This window comes from Crassostrea angulata, chromosome 10 (assembly GCF_025612915.1).
Source record: "Crassostrea angulata isolate pt1a10 chromosome 10, ASM2561291v2, whole genome shotgun sequence".
NCBI lineage: Eukaryota > Metazoa > Mollusca > Bivalvia > Ostreida > Ostreidae > Magallana > Magallana angulata.
The window spans coordinates 26,823,508-26,839,543 of NC_069120.1; the positions used below are offsets into that span (position 1 = coordinate 26,823,508).

Consider the following 16,036-nt stretch of genomic DNA (forward strand, 5'->3'; position numbering starts at 1 on the left):
GCAGCAAAAAGTCGTACGCAAGTTGTTTAGTTTCCGTTGAAATCGCGTCAGTGTGCGTTTTTCTAAACGTGTAAGTCCAACAAGATCTTTCAGTTTTCAATACAGTGGTGCGAATTGTGTTTCCCTTACTTATTCGTCTAACTGGTAAACCAAGTTTTTTAGCTAGATTTTTTCGACATCTGCTTTGGGTCACTTGTTCACCACTTATTGTTGCAACAAGCACGTTCATAGACGTAACTGAGTCTTTCAATCTTTCCATTTTGCAGCTATCAATTGTTGTTTTTAAATCTTGCAGAACCGCTTTTTCTGTTGATTTTATTACTTTGTTCTTCTGGTGATAATACGACATCAGAATCAATTAAAATTTTTGTCGTTGGAGAGTTTGAATTTTTCAAATATGCTGCCAGTGTAGCTGACCGCTTCTTTGGTGATTGGGGTAACGAATCCTTTAATTTTTTTAATGCTCTGTGTTTACTTGTTCTGTTTTTAAAAACACGTCTTTATCATTTCATTTGAATTTTTCGTGTTCGCAGAGAGCTCGACGTTTTTATTCCTCGCTAAATTTCTATATTTTCTTTTTCGTTTTGTTTCCTTCTCTCTCGTTTCAGCTTGTTTTGCTCTGTACATGCGCTTTCTAGTTGCATCAGAAGTTTGTTTATACTCAGTCTGTTTGACAGTTTTGTTTTTATGATACGATGCTAGCTTTTGTTGTCGTCGTTTTTGAAGTTTCTTATTTCTATAAAACTCTAATCTTTCTCGTGGGGACATTTTCGTATCCATGGTATCATTGTCATTCTTCTGAAAACTGCAACAGATAAAAACAATTAAAGACCCTGTAGATTTGTAAAATCCTAAGCACAAATACCAGTACCGAGACAAATGGGTCGCCATTCAGGTTTTCAAGGATAATCCTCATTTCCTATCAATGTATTTATCTAATTAATACAATAATGAATAAAACACGAATGCTTTATTTAAAAATATAATTCTGTAAAGTTCTATTAGAAAATAGCGGGCTGGCGTCGTTTTTGAAAGTGGGGCTAGACTTTTTGACAAAAGAAAAAAAAGTTGGAGGGGGGATCTCTATGTTTATTCATTTTTACATGTAAATTTACTAAAGATTGCTGTGAGAAAAATTGGAAGGGCCCCCCCCCCCCCCCCCCGATGCTACGTGACCTCTAGCAGATTTTGTATGACCGCTAATGTCCGCTTTTAAATTACTTTAAGATTTATCACGCGTGTAGGATATTATTTTTAAACGGATGGATCGGTCTATAAAGATCTTGACTAAAATGGTATAAAGAGAATATGGGTAGAGTGTTAGGATTTGATAACATTACGTCTTTGCATCATCTAATTTTTTTAATCAAGTTAGTCCAGATTAGAAAAAAACGGGTATTTGGCAGAAAATGTTATTGTTGCTATATAATAAAAAAAAATTACGAAAAGGACACGCATCAAAACTTATATAATAATTATTTATCAACCAACGTTTTTCGTTTGGACGTTATCAGTTTTAAATATATCAACGTCACGTCACAGTCACGGAGCGTCAAACATAAATGGGACATTTATTTGGACATTAAATACTTTCTGTTTTCCTTAAACTAATATGGGGATTCATAAAATTTTGATATGTCTCTGTAGCAAATTTTATGTACTGTTGTCTGTTGTACTTATTTTAATAATTGCGATTGTATATTGCTTGAAATTTTGCACTAAAATCATTAAATTGCTTAAAAAGTGCAGTATTTTTTAGATTGGGACATTTCACTGGACAACTTAAAAATCAACCTGCCTTAACCCTTTAACCCCCATTGACGCATTTGGACGCACTTTGATAATACATGTATTAAAAGTTTAATTACTCGCTTATTTTATATCGTATGATAAAGAACTAGATATCAAAAGAAAATACAAATCCTCAGGAAAACAGAAGTAATTAAAGAAAAATGATTAATAACTTAAAAAATAAATCATAGTTAAGATTTAAAATAATATTTAGCTCTTCATTTTGAATGCGCATTGTCGGACAAGGGCGGCTTCTACAGCTCGAAAGCGCCGAATTAAATAAAAAAATCCCTGTAATTATTAAGTAAACAAGTAATACACCACTTTTTATACATCCTTAATATTATTTATACATGTTTCATGTGATTTTTTTAGAAGAACAAAATTATAAACAGGGTTCAATAGTAGTACGTTGTTGTACATATATTTTTTATAGTTTTCATCAACGCGGTATAGGCTAGTATCAATTGCATTACGTATTTATATTTGTATATAAAACTAAAATGGACCAAGATAGTAACTGCTTCTTATAATCATATATATTTTGTCAACATTTTATAAAATACGAAGTCTTTTGCCGAGATCACAACAAGCTGAATTTATCTCCCTTTTCCGTTACTACGCTACAATGTAAACATTGAACAAGCGCGGGATTTCCGAGTTCGACAGTAGAAATGGAGAACAGTTCATCGGATGACGATAGCGATACCTTGTCTGAGGGTTCAGATCTCCAGCTATATAGTGAACATGAATTTTCATCGGACACAGACAGTGACGATGATACACAGCAGACAGAGTCATCAATGGAGCCTGACAGCCAACAAACAGAAGCAACTGATGATGACTTCTGGTCTTACGATCTCCACCCAGTGGACATAGCACCATTTACTGAACAAGTAGGCCCATATCATACTTTACTGCCTGACGATGACTTGTTGAAGTATTTTTATCTTATGATAAACGAAGATTTCTTTGAAACCGCGGCTCAGGAGACGAACAGATATGCAGAACAGGAAATGACTCGCAAAGGTTCCCGCGATTCGATTTGGTACCCCACAACTTGCCCAGAAATGAAAGCTTTCTTTGGACTGAATATCATCATGGGAATAAATCAGTTACCTCGCATCGATATGTACTGGTCGGAAAACCCATTTGTTGGTAAGTAAAATATATGATTTGCATTGCATATATTGCAAGAAATTCACTAAGCTACAGGCACGTAGCATCGGGGGGGGGGGGGGGGGGGGGGCACTTTTTTTCGCAGCAACTAATTTTTTAAAATTTACAAATAAAAATTGAATTATCATGGAGTTGCCCCCCCCCCCCCACTTTTTTGGGAGCATGTAAAATATTAATATGAAAATAAGGAAATAGGATTGAAATTGAAGTTATATACCCCCCCCCCCCCCCCCCCCCCCCCCCCCCCCCCCCCGGATTAGGATTTTGAAGATTTTGGGAAAGTCATAAATTCCTTTTTTTTTGGCTTGTCAAGATTTCCACACACACTTTCAAAAACAATGCTACGTGCCTGAGCTAAGCCGCTTGTACGATATAAAATACACAAAATTATATTGAAAAAAAATAGAATAACAAAAACCACAAAAACAACCTGCCACACAGAAATAGAAAATTTAAATAATATACCCCCTCAGAATTAATATTTTTGGTTTTCATTTCTCCCAGGAAATGAAGGCTTCAAGAAATGCATGACAAGAACAAGGTTTGAAAAATTGCTGCAGTATCTGCACATAAATGACAACCAGGCTCAAGCACCTGCTGGATCACCCAATTATGACAGGTATCATACGTGGTTTTGCTTTGGTTTATACAAAACTAATTTTTTTGTGAGGGAACTTGATATATTTTCGTTTGCTATTATTAATTTTTTGTAAAGATTGTAAAGACACATTGGTAAAAAAAAAAATTAGCAAACAGAAAAGCATGTGCTAAAATATTCACATTGAACGAATACTGGAAACAATTTTTATATCATTCAGTTCCTTTGGTAATAAAACTTGGTCCCCCAGTATGAGTGATTGCAACCGACACGTGCATTGCACAGGGAGAAAAGTAAAAAAAAAACCCTGATGAAATGTAAACTGGATCATTTTATCTTGAAGTTGTTTGAAAGTAATATAAACTGTATTTGGTTTTGATTTTCATAGCTTACTTCTATTCACATACCATTTTACTTAGAAAATAACATGAACAACCAGATGTAAATGACATGTCCTAAGTCACAATCAGTGGTTCAGTATTAGTAGAGTGTTGGCATGTCAAGTTTTGGACCATGGTTAGAGTTTTGACTGAAACCGAAATATCAAAACTAGAATACAAAACTACTATCTCAGTGAACAATTATATTACATGTATACACAGATGCAGAAATTCTGTTTGCCAGGGAAGGGGTGGGTGGGTTCCAAGATCTATTTTTTGTGACGGTACTTTACTATGTGAACTATATAACTTTGAATTTTTCGAAGGGAGTGAGGGCTTGCAGTTGAAATCCTCCACCACCACCCCCCCCCCCTTCCCCAAATACATTTTAGAATACATGTTTTATTACATTTCAGACTTCATAAAATCAGACCACTTATCGACATGACAAGAGGAAATTTCCAGAAGTTTTACAAACCAGGGAAGTGTCAGAGTATAGATGAAGGAATGATAAGGTACATGTCATGGCATTTCATCCTTGCTCTTTTTCTATCCGCTTTCTAAATGCAACTTGTTAGCATTATGCTAGTGAGAGCTGCTTGGGTCCTGGCCTGAGTTGATTTCCAGTCAAGCCATATATTTTCATTATATTTATATGTTCATTATTCGTTTCCTACTACATTACTTTATCCAGTATGTATAGATTTGCCTATATTATGATTCAATTCTCATATTCTTACAGGTACAAGGGACATCATTATGCACAGCAGTACACGCCAGGAAAACCAATAAAGCGCGGTCTAAAGGTATTTCAATATTTATAACTTTTGTAATCTTCATATCCTTTTTTTCAAAACCTTGGATTCCCTAAGTGATCATTATTTTTTTTTAAAATATTTTAAAAGTTTTATTTTAAAAAAACCCAGAAAGTTTACTGACAATACATACAGTAATGAAACCGAATTATATCATTATTTTAAAAAAATAATTTTAAGAGTTTTATTTAAAAAAAAACAGAAAGTTTACTGACACTTTTTATGTGAAATTGAAAAATATTGAAACGTTAAATTTTATAAATGTTATGACATGGAAACTTTATTTTCATGTAGATATGGATGAGATGTGAACCAAGTGGCTACACCAATGATTACAGAGTGTATCTTGGTAAACATGATTCAATGTGTGGCCCATCACTAGGGGAACGAGTCGTCAAACATTTATGCAAGCCATTGAAGTGGAAAGGTCATCATGTGTTCTTCGATAGGTAAATTAATTATTGTCAGAATGTCTGTCTGTTTATATGCAAGTGAAATGACTTTTTATGAACAAAGGTTATAAGAATTTCAGAGTTTATGCACCATAAATTTGCTGTGACACAGGATTGGTTTTATCAGTTCTGTGTTTTATTTAATTTTTATTTTTGGGGAAGGGGGAGGGGGTAACTTTTTCTAGAGATGCATGAAATGCTGGAATGCAACTTCATTTATTTGCAGTAAATGTGACACATTTATGTTCTTGTCTCATGAAATAGAAAACTTTAGTATACTACTAGCTACTAAATCTATACTAGTATGTCTCTGCTATATTGACAATTATGTAAACCAATGGCAAAAGTTTTGAATTACGATCTTGACCGTGTTCATACTACTCCATTTTTAGTGGATTATTGTTTACATTCTATCCTGTCATAGTTGCTCGAGACTGAAATGGGAATTGGTAAAATATTGTCTCTGATTATTAAATTAAGCTTGATGTCTCATTTTCAAATGACTGATTTATAAAAGGAACATATAATTACGTCTCTCTTGCATGCTGTCATATTTTTAACAACTTTAAAAAAAATCAGAATCAGTGCAACAGTCATACGACTTTCTTGATCTTATTTTATTAACCGTGTTTTCCAACGGAAAAATCCGGTTATTAAAATGGTGAAAATGGTAGGCGGGCGGGCGGCTGCCAAAAGGGTACCCTTATTGTACAGATAACTCCTCCTACAGTTTTCAAGATAGGAAGTTGTTCTTTTGCAGATCAATTGTAAATATATCAGAGGTGTGCATTTTGCTAGGATTTTGATTTCTGATCATTCATGAAAAAAATACCAGCTTTTGAACTTGATCATTTTTTGGCAAAATATTGCATAGGGTACCCTTATTATACGGATAACTCCTCCTACAGTTCTCAAGATAGGAAGTTGTTCTTTTGCAGATTAATTGTACATATATCAGAGGTGTGCATATTGCTAAGATTTTGATTTCTTATAATTTATGAAAAAAATACCAGCTTTTGAATTAGTCATTTTTTGGCAAAAAATTGCATCTGGGGTATTCCATTTCACTGGATACATGTTGACACGGATTATTGATACAGTTCACATAAATGAAAACCTGGTTTGCTGTCACCTTGACAGTTTTTCACTTGTTAAAATTTTGAAATAAAGATGGCATGGGACACTTCCATGTTGTGACGTATTGTTTATTGAAATAAACAATAAAACCAAGTGTAATTATAAATGTAGTTTCTTTCCCAATATTGTCAACTATAATAGCGTAGCGCAGTGAGTTAGAGGGATTGCTACGAATCTGAAAGTCATGAGGTTGAATCCTGCTTGGGATTTTACAATTTTTACCTCAGTCTCAGAATATTTTTAAAAGCTATATTTTGGTTAAATATTGTAAAATTTGAAAAAATTAAACCGGTGAAAGTATTTCAATTATAAGGAATTTATTCCACAATAATATTGAAAGATGCCCCATACCACCTTAAGTTCATTATATTGTTGGTTTTCTTTTCCTTCAGATATTTCACTTCTATTCCTCTTCTCCAAACTCTTGAATCCTACGGTGTATATGGTTGTGGGACTATAATGGCAAACAGGAAAGGGTTTCCCTCACAGCTGAAGAACCCACACCTTCCTGAGAGAGGAGATGCTGAACAGATGCAACATAATAACCTTGTTGCCACCGTATGGAATGATGCTAAACCTGTGTGTAGTTTTTATGTGGTAAAATAGATGTTGTATTTGTAAAAGTCTAGGTTCCGTGCTTATCTGTTTTACGTGAATAAAAAAAACAACGATTATTTGCGAGAGTAAACATGTTTTCAAATGATTTCAAAAGACAGTTTTATTTAATTTTTCATATAAATTTAATCTCAGGTTCACATTGCATCTACAACATCTGACCCTCTCGGAGATGGCCCAGCTCAAAGAAGAGTTCGGGGTGGTGGTGTTATCATCATTCAGCGCCCGCCTGCAGTTGAGCACTACCAACAACACTACTATGGAGTAGACAGGACACAGCAATACAGATCCAAGTGTCCAGTTGGCCGTCCATCCAAAAAGTTTTGGAAGTATCTGGTCAACTATATTTTTGAAATTTCTCTGATCAACACATTCCTTCTTTGGATTGAAACCCCAGGAACAAGAAAACCAACAAAACATTTCTCTATGGTTGACTGCAACTTGTCTATCGCGGAGAAACTTATTGGTGATTTCTCTAGCAGAAAGCGGGCACCTTCATGTGGAAGGGGAGTTGCAGGTATTAGTGTTGCTCACATCAACCGGCACATCAGCACGAAGTTGACAAGACCGCGTGGAAGATGCAAACAGTGCAAGAAGAATGGCAGAAGAAGTGACACATTTTTTGGTTGTAGCATTTGTAATGTACATCTGTGTAGAGGAGCTTGTTTTCAGGCCTATCACACTTATCATCACTTGCTTATGGAATAGGTGTATATATCATGTAATATCTGTTTATAATTGCATGTTTTGTTAAAATAATATGTGTCTACTTTATTTGGTGGCTTCAAGCACCTATCTAATCCACTCATATGGTTTGCATTTTTTCAAATGTGTTTTTGTCGTGTACCTGTGTACCATGTATTTTTAAAACCTTCTAAATATGTTATTGAAAAGAAATAAACTATTCATCACTGTGTGTTGGTAACTGTTGCCATGACAACCATTTTAATTTTAATGTATTTAATATTTCTATTGTATACCAAAGCTGAATTCTTTATTCATTGATTTTCTTGAAAAATTGATAAAGCTTCTTGGTTTCTTCCTTTTGAATTTTGTTGTATTCATTATGAAATAATTTCATTGAGATACCTTGTGGTCTTGTTGCTATGGTAACAATTGTTTCTGCATTTTCAAGGATGTATAATTAGAAAAAAAAAATATATCGTCGGTAACATTATATACCACATTGTAGACTGTTATTGCCTTTTCTGGGTCACTAAAGACACATTTTGAAACTTTATTACAATTGTTTGTTGTTACTTTTATTTTGATCAGAAAATGCCAAATGTTGCGCAAAGCAACATAAAAAAAAGTTGTTTCAAATTGTTTTGATTAGAATTCCAGCTGTTTAATAATACTTTACAATGTATTTTTCTGTAGAATATTCTGTATATTACTTAATCGTTCAATATGGTATCAAAATATTTCACTATTCTATGAAAAATCTATGAAAAAATATTATTTTATGATTTAAGTCCAAAACGTTGCCATGGCAACCGCATATTTGATTTTTTTAAATCAAATTTAAAATCTGCAAAAAAATGTCTTTCATTTCATATCTAGTTATTTGAGTAAAAAAATAGCCAGTATTAAGTTAAATTCAATTTGTTATGTTATAACTTTATTTTCGTAAATTGTGAAAAGTTCTGGGGGTTAAAGGGTTAAAAATATTGTTATTATAGAATAATAGTCGTTTGTATCTTATTATACAATACGTGTGCAATATATCTGTATCAAAAATAAGCAACTTACCTTCGTTTTAGACATAATATTGATGACTGAAATGTCAGTCTATCTGAATCTTCAAAAAACGGGACACCGAGTACTTCGCCATTTCAAAGGCTGCAATATTATATCTATCAACCGAACATTTGAAATGATTATGACATCATACTTTGATATGGATGTTACAGTTATATTCCAAATGTCATGCTGTTTGGCGCAAAATTGATTGTTTTATCAACCTGTGCATAAAGCGCAAAGCTACTGAATGTAACGCAGGACATCCATATATCACGTCAACCAGATAATTAAGACGTGTCATTCCTCAAAAAGTATGTAAAATTCATTTTATTTAAGATATTTTCATTATTTACAAATTTCCCTTGCCATTGATACCCAACACTTTTATATTTTCCTTTTAACGGCTCTTGCTCAACCCCTCAAAATAATCTTTAATAGCATAGGTAAAAGAGACAGCAGTGTAAGTACTTTTCGAACACTAAATCTTTTTAATATTAAGACGCACACTAAAGTGCGATCTATCGAAAATGACATTATATGTAATGACATCTGATGGAACAACGATGCTAAATTCTGTACTCTTATTTATGATTCCATCTTTTTGATTGGGTTTATACATTCAGATGGGACCGTTTACATAATATTTCAATATTATTTAGCAAAAATATTCTAAAAACATGACACAATAGATTTAATACTTATTTTTGGCAAAATAAAATGCCCCAAATGTCACCAGCAACAATATTAAGATAGTAATTTTTTTTTTTTTTAAAGCTTTAAATAATTTTAGACAACCGAATACACGGATATTTACAAAAGACTCAAGGCATTACATATCTAGCTCTGATCAAAGAACCCCTATTTCGACATAAATTTATGGTAGTTTCGCCCATTTTAATACAAGATAGATTCTCGATTCCTTATATAGGATAAGTGGGACAAAAACACTCACAAAGAAAAAAGAAAGACTTGCTCTACCTAATTTATAACGTAGTTGTAAGATAAGAAAATTCGACCAGTATAATAATCGATGTATTTCGTCAGATATTGTATAACCTTGTTGTAATCGTTTACACAAATAGGTGAAGGAATTGAAGACATGGCTAAAGAAAATATGTCGAAGTTAGGCATACACCGTATCAGATGCCAAAAAGTTTTATTAAAAACGTTTAAAAAATTGGATTTGATAGGAACAAACAAACTTACCCTTCCCCCACCCATCCCCCTCACACACACACACACACACACACACACACACACACACACACACACACACACACACACACACACAAGCCACGTTTGTGGAAAGGCTTTAAGCCCGATCCAGCTTTCAAAAGCTTATGGCTATGAATATCTGTATGTTTTGGATTTTTTAAAAGAATGATTTTGTTCTGATACAAGACAAATGTAAAAATTGTTCTAATGGACAGACATACAACACAACTAATGTTTTACATCGCTAGCAATGGTAGAAGTTATCTCAAAAACCTTTATGTCTTGAAGGACATTATATTTTACCTTTAAAAAGATAACGCACGATAACAAATCTTTAACACTTAATGTCACATAAATTTCCACTTTAATCGACCAAGTTGTACCTTGTATTAAGCGTCTTGTCTATCACAATTTCAGACTCTGACAAGACCTGCAGAGGCAAATGATTATATGGTAAAAGTAAGTAAAATTATTTTAGTTTTTCATATATTTCATTTTTGCAAAATTTCCTTGTAACCTATCAATTTTAAGATTAACTTTAAAGTGAATCAATTAAGAAGTAAGATTTCAAATCAACATCTTGGGTATTGTCTTGTAACAAACAATGTCTGTGATATCATGAGGAAGAAAGCATCATCCTAGACCATATTTCAGAGTTCAACAACTTAGTTTTTATTTATTAGTAATACATAAGTAGTTCGAGTGTTAGTGATTTTAGAATTTCCAGTTAAAGAAGGATATGTTCAATTCAAACGATCCCTCATAAATGTACATTGTAGAAACTAACCACTGAGCAAAACATATTTGAGCAGCCTTCTCTTCCTATATACTTTTCAGGAAACTGGATTGTCCACTTACACGTTCTATAGCCCTAATTCAACGCCTTCTCTTGAAACAAAATCATTAACTTAACTTAACTCTCTATTGACCTATAAAAAGATTTTCGTTTCGCTTTACGTTAAGCAACATATGAGTTTACCTATCACAGTGTTAGATATTTGACAACACTCGGTCTACTGAATCATATCAAAATATCTATATTACTTGGAAAGGAATAGCAAGATGATAAAAAATCTGATTTTCATTTACGAATCTAAAATCTCTAACTTTGATTATTTCTGAAAAAAGTAATTGATTTTTAAAAATCTTGAAATTTCATTCCCAATGAAGTTTGTCTTTAACGAGACCGGGTCTCATTTTCTCTTTCTTGAAGTTTTACTTCAGTGTCAATTATTTTTAGATTAAAGATATTTTATTTATTATCCCGATTTCTTAGGAGTTGTACCGAAAGTTGTCAATTTTACTATTGAGCAAAATGGAGAATTGTTGTATATGCGCAAAATGTTCACCTTTTTTCTATAGTTTTTGTATTTCTGCCCTAGGGTTTTCCTGTATGAAAACTTTTGTAGAAATTTTGACAACCTGCTTTGGTCCAGCAATTATATCAAAGTTGATTTTTTTCAATTTACGATATACATTGGCAAAAAAAATCATTATTAGAAAAATAATTTCAATTGCTTAATATATATTTCTTATGATGTCATGTAAAAAAAAAATCCTAACTAAAAACCTTTGTCTGCTTCACATTTTTTTCTCCGGCTTTATGCATAGTTTACATTGCAGGAAAACGATGTTGTCGTAAGCGCCGTTAAATCATTTTATCAGATTAAGTATATGTTTTCACAAATTCTCGATTTACGAACGTAACAAGGAATCTTAACTTTGAATAAAAACAAGATGCAAAAGAAAGTGAATGCACCTTCAACTCCTTGAAAATAAAAAGCTGCGTAAAACCATGCGCACTCGAACTGTACTCAACCTCGTTAAAACAGTTGATTGTGCTTAAAATGATGATAAATTATTGACGAAAATCTAATAGTGATATCAAGACTTTTGAAAATGAGACTAACCGAATCCCAAAATTTATCGCGTCCAAATGTGATAATAACTCTTTATTGAGTATGTCCTAGATTTCTGAATTTTTAAAAACGTGTTGGTTTTAGAAGCCTAAAAATTATCATATTGAAATTTTACTTGGACCATTTAAACTAAATAAACAGTTTATGGCTAGAATACCATCAACTTCCATCTCCATTTTACATTTATCTAGACAATAGGTCTTTGTTAAGTCACTTCTTCGCACTAAAATTTGTTACTTGAAGAAGTTTTATTTTATTGGTAATTGATATATTTTCATATGCAAATAAAAGATTCTGAAAATGATTGCCAACAAGTCAACAACTGATTTACTGATAATGTTGGTAACTGATGCATTTAATAACGCCTTACTTAAATTTTTTTATTGTTTTATTCTCATGGAATTTTGTATTCTTTTAAATTGAAGATCAGAATTTAAGTTTTATTTCATTTTATTACATTTTAAAACATGTATATTAAAATGAAAATTTAAGATGAACAAACTATAAAAACTATTTGATATTACAGAATAATGCAATAATACTAAATGCAATTTCAGATTTTACAATGTCTGAAGAAGAGATACCCAAAACAGACAAACACTATTCGGTATGTGATATTGAAAAGTGCAAAAATTACTGCCAATTTTACTGCATTCCTTGCCACTTACAATTGTGTGAACAATGCTCATATGATCATTGGAACAGTCTGGAAAGCAAGAAGCATGAATTGGCTTTCTACCCACTATGCACACGACAACTCCCTGAAGAGAAATGCAAGCTCCATCCAACTCGAAATCTATACATTCTTTGTAAACATTGCAATTGTCCTCTATGTACTAAGTGCATGCTCATGGAAGATCATTCCTCTCATCAAATGGATGATTTGGAAAACCATTATTTGAAAAAGATTGCATTTTGCCAAATAGAAATCTCGAAAATCCAGGAGTATTTCCTTCCAACCTCAGAAGGCTTGAAAAAGGATATAGATGACGATATAAAAAAATTAAAAGATGTAATGATTGACATCAGGAATTCTATAAAGGCTGAAGCTGAGTCTCTGAAAAAGCTGGTAGATATAGTGGCGTTAGAAAAAGTGGAACAAGCCGTTAAGATAGAAGACTCACTCCTCAATGCGTTAACATCACAGAAAACAACTTATGATGAATACATTGCAGACCTTGAGAATGTTGCCCAAGAGTTTCATAGCTACATGTCCTCAACCAATGTCAGAGATTTTTTTCCTGATCAATTTGCAAATTTGAAAATTGAGGCAATACCAGAGGCAATTCAATTAGCCCTTCCATCCTTTACTAATGGTAATTTCAAACACGACGATGTCTTTAAGCTTCTTGGCGATGTAAAAGTTAACAACAATGAACAGGTAAAAAGGAAAATAAAATCTCAGTTGTTCTCTGTCACCAAGGTAAAAGAGTGTACGGTACCAGGCGTTGACAGTGCATTTCATGTATCAATTGATAAAACAGGCAGACTATGGGTCAGTGATGATGACAATAAACTGGTCCAAATAGATTTACAAGGGAATCAGTTACAGAAAGAACAAACAAGTGGTAGCCATGGTTACCATACAGTTACAAAAGATAATGATCTGTTATATACAGTATTATACGATAATGTCATCACTCGGGTAACTCTCGGTTACGAAAAAAAAAATTTGATTGAGACAGGAGGCTGGGCACCAATCAGCATATACGCATCTCAAATAAATGGGGACATTCTAGTAGGGATGATAAAAGTTATCGAGGTTAAAGTCACCAGGTACAACACAACAGGGCAAGAAATACAGAATATACAGAAGGACAACAAAGGACATGAAATGTATAATAAGCCACACTACATAACAGAAAATATCAATGGCGATATCTGTACATCAGATATTAAAAGACAAGCTGTAGTAGTGGTGGATAAATCAGGACATCACAGGTTCTCATACACAGGTCAGGGGTCGGAGTTTCGTCCCTATGGTATCTGTGTTGATTTCCTCGGTCACATCATTGTTTGTGATGGTATCAATAACACAATTGACATCCTTGATCAGGACGGTCAGTTCTTGTCTCTTCTCCTGACACAACGAGAGCTACAATGTCCCCGCAGTGTATGTGTATGTGTAGATGTTGACAAATCTATTTATATTGGACAATGTGACACAAACATAGTGTCAGTATTCAAATATCTGTAGTAACAAAAGTAAACCTGTAAATTTAACATAAAGATACATTTCTTTTAAGCTTTCATAATTATACAGCACAAGCTGAATAAACGCTTTCTTTGAACATTAAAAATAAATTCAATATCTTATTTTCTTTAAGGTAGCTGGCGGGTTTGCATTCGTCATTAAATTGGACGATTCTTGTGGCCGTTTTGTGCATATTGGTTCAAGACGTCATAACGGAAACATCTCATGATTTCCAGCTTCGCTTTCATTACGTTAAATGCTAGGAGTAATTTTAAAAAATAATTATTAATTTTATGTTTGGTTTAAATTATATATGTGATTTTTCACAAGTAGAAAATGGAAACAATCACATTTTATCATAATAACATAGATAATCCGGAAGTATTGAAGCTATTTTTCCAGTCTAATAGTATCTTAAACTGTACATAAAACTAATAAATATCAGTGGTGTATTCTCAAACGAGAGAGAGAGAGAGAGAGAGAGAGAGAGAGAGAGAGAGAAGAAGGGGGTCTGTAAAATGTCTTCTAGTTTGGCGATAAATTCTTTAACAAAGAACAAAGAAACATTATGACACTACAATACAAGGATAAACTATATACTATATCATGTAACCATGCATCCAAAGCATGCGAATATCACCCGATTTCGAAATTTGAGAATTTTTACAGTAATAGTTTACAAGATAATGTGAAAATCTGAAACCGGATTATATTGCACATGCTGACAAATCTGTAACACCTCCTTCCCTAGCCTCTTGATTATAAATATGAAACTTATTATGCTCGATCTGCGTCCTCTGATTTGGAATAAGAGGGGAAAAATTGAGGTTTATTCAAGTTAATGTTTTTTTATGATATCAAATAAACGGATCTATTTTAATTTCTCTTGAAATTTCTTTATAATAAATTAACAATATGATTTTTTACATTGAAAATAATAAAAAATAAATAAGAATATAAAATTATAGTTATTTACAGACCAATAAAATCCGGAGGTACACAGAGCCCCCCCCCCCCCCCCCCCCCCCCAATTATGACAATAATATAATAAATCACTTTTTAAAAATATTTGTAATTATGCTGAAGTAAGTTTATAATGATAGACGCTCTACTCACTTTAAGGTGCCTCACTAGACCTTGAAAAGTTCTCAAATCAGCAGAAAATTACTTGATTATGATAGAATGCATGATGGATAAGAAGTATATATGTCAAATAGGCGAAAAAATGTGCAATTTTAGTTAAAAAATGATATTTTTAAATATTTCATTCAGTAAACATAAACAAAAGCCCAAGGTGGATTCGAACTCATGACCTGCAGTTCACAAGCCTGATACTGAGCTATGACGATATACATCTAAATCGATTGATACAGTTCAACAAAACATTTAGATCGCCATCTTGCGACGTAATGTCTTAAAAAGTATAAGTCTCGGTGTAGTGTAATACCTTAAATCGAAAAATCACTTTAACTGTAACAAAGTTTATTTAATTGTATGAATGTGTACATATACGACGTATATAAATGTTTTCTCACTTTCTCATTTCTGTAGTTTTGTGGACTATATTTATGTAAAAAGATGAATATTTGCTATCATTTAACCTTATATGAGGAAAAGTTTCATATTTAAAAGTTTAAAGTTTATTTCTTGAAGTAAATGTTATCACTAAGTTGGTGCTGCAGGTTAGAATTTCTTTTGACGCCGTACTTCACCGTCAAATACGGAAAAACAAAAATTGGTAAAATAATAAAAAACATGAAATTAATAGCAAAAAATCTAGCAATTACATATATACATTTTGTTTATATAAAACATTTGTAAATCATTTTTTCTTTACGCATAGAAACATTTTATTGATTCGTCTTATTTGTTTAAAAGTTATTTGCAATTTCCCAAAATAACTCCATCCATAGAATAAGGAGGAAAAGTGAGCAAAGTTGATAAAAATTTTACATAATGAACTGTGAATCCTAAAAAACAATAGGACAAATTTTCAGG

At 32.7% G+C, this 16,036-nt stretch overlaps 2 protein-coding genes across 2 annotated transcripts; both read left to right on the forward strand.

Moving 5' to 3' along the window:
- The first annotated feature begins 1,804 nt into the window (after positions 1 to 1,804).
- LOC128168220 (piggyBac transposable element-derived protein 4-like) lies at positions 1,805 to 8,493 on the forward strand. The gene is made up of 7 exons (XM_052834403.1): positions 1,805 to 2,949; positions 3,475 to 3,589; positions 4,365 to 4,463; positions 4,691 to 4,754; positions 5,058 to 5,212; positions 6,745 to 6,931; positions 7,103 to 8,493. Exons 1-7 carry the CDS (start codon positions 2,466 to 2,468, stop codon positions 7,673 to 7,675), a joined length of 1,677 nt encoding a protein of 558 aa, XP_052690363.1. The 5' UTR covers positions 1,805 to 2,465; the 3' UTR covers positions 7,676 to 8,493.
- Positions 8,494 to 12,407: 3,914 nt separating this feature from the next.
- LOC128168014 (uncharacterized) lies at positions 12,408 to 14,071 on the forward strand. Its single transcript, XM_052834063.1, has one exon. The coding sequence runs from the start codon at positions 12,410 to 12,412 to the stop codon at positions 14,039 to 14,041; it is 1,632 nt and encodes a 543-aa protein (XP_052690023.1). The 5' UTR covers positions 12,408 to 12,409; the 3' UTR covers positions 14,042 to 14,071.
- The last annotated feature ends 1,965 nt before the right edge of the window (positions 14,072 to 16,036 follow it).